The sequence below is a fragment of the Euwallacea fornicatus genome, chromosome 33 (genome assembly GCF_040115645.1).
Source record: "Euwallacea fornicatus isolate EFF26 chromosome 33, ASM4011564v1, whole genome shotgun sequence".
Lineage (NCBI taxonomy): Eukaryota > Metazoa > Arthropoda > Insecta > Coleoptera > Curculionidae > Euwallacea > Euwallacea fornicatus.
Window position 1 is genome coordinate 424255 of NC_089573.1, and position 6000 is coordinate 430254.

The following is a 6000-nucleotide window of genomic DNA, read 5'->3' on the forward strand; positions in this document are numbered from 1 at the left end:
TTTAAAAGATCAAGATTGTAAGGATCGGCGAAATATCGTAGATGACTTGGGGGCTCGTATCGTCGGTGTGACGCAATCATCAAGCAAGATACCTACGTTCATGTGCGAAGATTATTCATACAAAGAATAGCACTGTATTTGCATAACAACGGAAGACATTTTGAGCAAACGTTTTGAACCTTAAATAACGATTAATTGTTGTAAGCGTTAAATCGTTGCTGTGCTTTTTTAATCAAATATGTTCTTTTTAAATAAAATAAGGAAAATAACATTTTTCCCCAAATTTTTCTTATGATAGCCCAACAAAATTTTATACGTCCGTATGCGCAAATAACCGTCGATTCCGCAACACAACACGAAAATAGGGGGTGATATTTGAAAAACTTCAGTTGGATTTCGTTGACATATTTTTTGGTAGAAAAATAGTTAAGTCGCAAAAAATGACAAAAAATCAACCTTCTAACTTTTACTGGAAACATTTTTTGATGAAAAATTTATTTAAAAAGCTATTGCCATTATTCCACATATACGACTGGCCCAGTATATGCCTCGTGTAATTTAATTGAAGAGAGCAGATTTCATAAACTAATTTAATTACGCAGCTTTGTCGAAGTCGTTTATGAGGTATGGGGCAAAAGAATACGGGTGTATCCAAAAACTTGGAGATCGTTTTACCTAAAATTCCCCTTATTGGAGTCGGAATTCCTGAAAACGTTTAAATCTCGATTTAAACCGTGCTTAATGAATTAATTATTCCCTTACAGTAAGTTTTTATGAAACGGAAAATTTTTTAAATTCGTCCGGGTAATTGTTTTTTTATTCAAAAACGTGTGTCTCTTTCTAGAGGACTACGGGGCCGTCAAATTCACTGGCAACACGCATTTACAGTACAAGTTAAAAGGATTTAAAAGGTAAATTTACCCCTTTATTTTTACTGCTTGCTTTTGTTTATATGAGCTTTATTTCTAACTCAGCCATAACCATACTGACAACGAAAATCAAGTCGTAGTCCAATTGAAAAGAAAAAGAAAACAAAGCGGGGATCTCAATTACAGTGGAGAGGAGGAACTGTAAGTTTCACTTAACCAACTAACTTTCCTAATAACTATTAGAAATATGGGTTTAAGTAGATAATTTATTGGAACTAATTCGGTTGATGGAGCGAAATGATTAAGTCTTAAATTATATTCATTAACCATTAATTAACGCGATGGCTCTAATTACCCTCTCTACGGGGATTCAGCAATATGAACGGCGATTACCGGTGTTCAATGGACTTGCCAAAAGTCAAAGCTCAAGTTATTTTGCCCAGGCCCACTTGGAGAGAAACTCGTTTAAAGTTTTCTCTGAGGCACAATAAATTTTTTAGTTCATTTCATGCGACCTCTAAGGAGGGGAAGAGCCAGTACGAAAATCCTTAACAAAGCTTGATTGTAAATCAAACTGCAAGATTTATTTTCTAGGAGAAAAGCCGAATTGGGAAATGACTACAAATTCGAAATCCAAACCTTCGTAGCCGATGGCTTGCTCTTATGGAGGAGTAAAAGCAAGATGATACCCAAGGAATATTTCGCGATAGCCATTGAAAACGGATATCCACAAGTCAGCTTTAATCTTGGACGAGATAAGAGGTTTCTCTCCATTAGGTCAGCACCGTTAAATTTTCTTCTCGGCGCATTAAACAAGGGAATTTTCAGGGCTAATAAAAGGATCGATGACGGGCACTGGCACACCGTACACGTGAGGCGAAAAAAGCGAATTGGAATGATATCAGTAGATGGAGAAAGAATAGTTAGAGGCAGATCTACTCCCGGATCTAAAAATTTAAGGACAACAGCTCGGCTGTGGATCGGTAGGAACGTGTTCCCTGCTAAAACAAAAGAAAAAAGCAAATAAACTTTCTTTACGACCCATCTTATCTCCCCTGGAAGATTTTCTTCTTCCTTTGCGGCCGTTTTTTATCCAAAATATAAAGAAAAATATTTTAAAATTAGCAGGGCGACAACAACGCTGCATAAATAAAACCCGAAATGGAGCCATAGGCGACTACGCTTTAAAGAAATTACAAGTTTAATGTCGCGTAAAAGATAAAGTGTAAATTATTAGGCAAATAAAAAGAATTCGCTGTAATGAACTTTGCAAGTTGAGACCAAGTTTCCTAGTTTCGTAATCCTGAAGAAATTCTTTTTTTCTAATATAGATTGTTGAGTTCGCCCAAAGTGTCTATTTTTGAACCTATAACGACACATTCAAATGAAACTTTCACAAAGGCAAAATTTTTTATTGTTTCCATGTACTTAGTTACCCAGATTTGCATAAATGAATAAAATCCAGTTCCAGCGAGAAAAAATGAAACCCGTCTGTGAAATGGAGCTAGCGCAAGTTTTCCAATTTAGAGCCCGTTGATTATAACCCATTTTTCCTCCGAACCCAAAAGAAACTATTCTCAGTCTCGTCATTAGATTAGAATTCTGCTTCTGTTTTTCAATGTTTCCTGACCTCATCGTAATTGTTTCGTTTTGTTCCAAGGAGGTGATCTGTTGTGATCGATATGAAACAGAATTTTAATCTTAATTGGATGACGCTTTATTGTGTGGGCCTGAGTTTTAAAGTATTTTCTAGCAAATTGAGAACTTATTTTTATCGTTTAGAAGTCATTTTCCTCCAGACCGTTTACACATCTTTACACCTTAATTGTGTAAATTTATTTCGTAATGATTTATTTATTCTGGCCAATTCAGAACTTTTTGGCAAATTTAGCTATTCTTTTCTTTCTGTCTCTTCTTGTTCTCGGCATTATTTTTTATAATTAATTTAGGTTAGTTCCGGTTTTAAATCTCATTTTCTAGATTAATCTTTATAATCAACTCAGAACTTTTTTCAATCTGAATTTATCGTGTTAAAATCCCGTAAAAGCTAGTCTGTTACGTAAAAATGAAACCCTACTTTTAATTTTGTCTCCTCTTGTGTTTCAAACTAACGCGGCAATTGATCTATTCTCGCCAATTTGCAACGCATTGTTTTTCAAATTTAAAACTAATTTTTAACGTTGATTCGCCCCTTTCTGTTGGTGTTTTGTCCCAAATTAGACGCAACTCTACTTTTTTCCCATAAACACCTCTTTCCTATTTTGTGTATCTAGTACGATTTTCTCGAGAGAAAATCGTACAGAATTGTCCTATTTTAATCCCAACTTGAGAATATGTTTTATTTCAGCTTTTTCTTCCTATTTTATCTTAAATAATTCTCTTCTTAGGCGGTACGTCGTCCTTGCCACCAGGACTGCCAGAAGCCTACTATAAAGGGTTCTACGGTTGTCTCAAAGAGTTGTTAGTCCACAACAAACCTTTTGACCTTCTATCGAATGTCGATGGTAAAAAAGTCAGTTTTTGCCACGTAAACGACGTCTAAAAGAAACCCCACCAGCAAAATTTATACTTTGCGGTATTTTATGTGAGACTGATACTTATTGACTTTCCAATAACGTCTAGGCTAGGGAATTATGTATTGATGTATATAGTATTATTATGATCTTAGATATTAACGAAGCTAATAGCTAAACTGATAAGTTTTCATCTAGTCCTGATGTAAAAATATTTTATAGCTTCCAGGATTTTGGTTGTAAAGAAAATTTTCATTTCTTGGTGGTAAAGTCGGTAACAAGAGATCGGTATAACAGTTGTAGATGGGTTTTGCTACTGCTTGATTTTCAGCGGCTTTGCGGAATTACGATATATGTAATATGTAATATAGTGATATTGCGTGTGGTTCCTTCCAATGGCTTATTTCGAGCAATTAGCTAAACTATAATTAATTTCGTGTAAACGGCAATAAACTCGACATATCTTTTACTATCGTTCATATGTAACGCCATATCGAATTAGGCCCAAATTCATATCTTTTGGCATATCCCATTTAAATTGTTTCTTATTAAAATTAAAGGGATTTACGAAAATATTGCCCACGTGGGTCTTTGATATCTTCAAAACCGTGTCCAGAAATCAAAGTGTGTTAGACTTTTAGATTTGAATAATCCGCAAGAGGATGGCACTGAATGTATTTTCCTCTTGACAAAGGGCCGTAATCAAACTTCTGGGGCGTTTTTGAGTTATCATTGATATACATATTTGTATGTACGTAGGAACAAACTATTTATACAATATTTATAAATATTATTTCTTAGAGGTAAATTACATAAAACAATCACTAAACGGACTTACTGTGTTTAAGAACACGTAACTTCCTTAGTTACAACTAATAACAGTAGTCTTACTACAGAGAAGGGTTGATATTTTACTTGTTAGCCCCATTTGCGGTGTCTAGAATTTTTGTTAAGCGATGTTATTTAAAATATCAAGTTTATGGATTGTTCGTATTATATACGCTTCGATGTTGATTGTACATATATTTTTAGTAGAACTATAACTAACATTTTTAGATTATGTTAAGTTTTAGACGATTATTATTAAGAAATTGGACTATCTAGGAGTTTTAGGCAATAACAGATACCCTAGTTTAATTAGAATATTTTTATTTTTAAAATAGCGTCTGTACATTCTATTGCAATAAATATATTTTTTTCCACTGAAAATTTCGATTGATGAACAAACCTTAATCGCAAGAACAGAGCTAAAATCTCGGCGAATAAAGAACCCGAAAGCCTCAAAAAGTGCCTTTACTGCGTGTGTGCCTCATGAATTAGCCTGGCACATCTCCCCTAAGTGGAATTACGGCAGTCCCGTTGGGGCACCGGACGCAACTCCTCAATTCCCTTGGGCATCAGGGATAATAGATTCAAGTAGTCCCTTCCGGTTCCACGAGAACTGGATATACCGCCTGGACGTGCCCCCACATCTTGTGGTGCATCACTCAGTTGCGTGTGTTGCCACAGGTTAACCCGTAGACTAACCTTTACCTTCATGTTCCCGTCGAAGGAGAAATTCCTCCCGCATGGCTTTTAGAGGCGTTCCATGTTCCGTAGCCTCCCACATGCCATGGGCAGTTATCTAGCGATAGAGGAACGTGCACTCATTAAAATATGGAGGGTAAGGATGCACTTGGAGTGCACTGTTTTGAATCCCTCTTTCCCCTGATGTACGCTGTAAAGAGTACGGATAGCCAGCAAGGTCTTTACTCGGCGACTCTTCGATTTGCAAGAGTGTTGGAGAGCACCGTAGGGGAGTCGCCCTACTGGATAGGTTGGGAGGGGGCTACAACCTTGGTATTCCCCACCGAGAAGCCAACTTCAACCTTCAGAGCTGTTGAACTGTAAAATCCCGCGACCGGGCAGCAACAGTAAATCGCCGCACTAGTGACGTTCTGCTCTGTGGTGGGCAATTATTGTACATTTACGGCCACGAAATCGCTCGGTTCCATAGGCTATATGGAGGCCAATTTCTCGTCATTACGGACAATTTCCGAGGAAGTCTTACTATTAGGGTAGAGAGTCACCCCTATGGCTACCCTCAAAATTCACGGGTATTTTTAGAGACATTTAACTTTCAAGTGCCAATCTTATAATGGTCCACAAATTGTAGCGAATGATAAGGGCTATTGTAGCTAGCACGATCTTGCGAATCGTTGCAAAATGAGTGGTCATAATGTGTAAACTGACCGCTGGAGATCGAGTTTTAGCCTCCCCAGCTTGTTTATCTTAACAGGTCTGTGATTAAATTCGCAAGAGTCCGTCCTCGGATGCAGGAAGGGAGGTTGCTGGGAGGTGCACGTAGCAAGATTGATTAAGGGAGGTTATTTGAGTCATATTGTTTTAAAGTTCAAAGTTTTCGTGGTAGTCATTTACAGATTTTGCATTTTGACATCCATCGATTAACTACTTCAGTAAAAGCTGATTGGTACGTGAGGTTATTTGGGGCGCGTCAAGCTGTTTCGCCCCACGACTTGTTTTGCTAGTAAAATGATAAAACGTGGAAAACATGCGAATGAACATAAATGTAGGCAAAGTTATTGGCAAGGGAAGAGAAATCGAGCGTTCTAGAATGG

General features: G+C 37.0%; 1 protein-coding gene across 12 annotated transcripts in view; it reads left to right on the forward strand.

The window, feature by feature from the left end:
• LOC136348488 (agrin-like) overlaps window positions 1-4591 on the forward strand; it is a 198601-nt gene extending 194010 nt beyond the window's left edge. For 11 of the 12 annotated variants that reach the window (XM_066299338.1, XM_066299340.1, XM_066299345.1 and 8 more), the window contains 5 exons: window positions 845-911; window positions 975-1070; window positions 1464-1646; window positions 1698-1852; window positions 3257-4591. In XM_066299338.1, the coding sequence (XP_066155435.1) occupies window positions 845-911; window positions 975-1070; window positions 1464-1646; window positions 1698-1852; window positions 3257-3411 (656 nt within the window). In that variant the 3' untranslated portion in view covers window positions 3412-4591. The remainder of the gene's footprint in view (window positions 1-844; window positions 912-974; window positions 1071-1463; window positions 1647-1697; window positions 1853-3256) is intronic. The other variant, XM_066299339.1, reaches the window with a different exon arrangement.
• Window positions 4592-6000: the final 1409 nt, after the last annotated feature.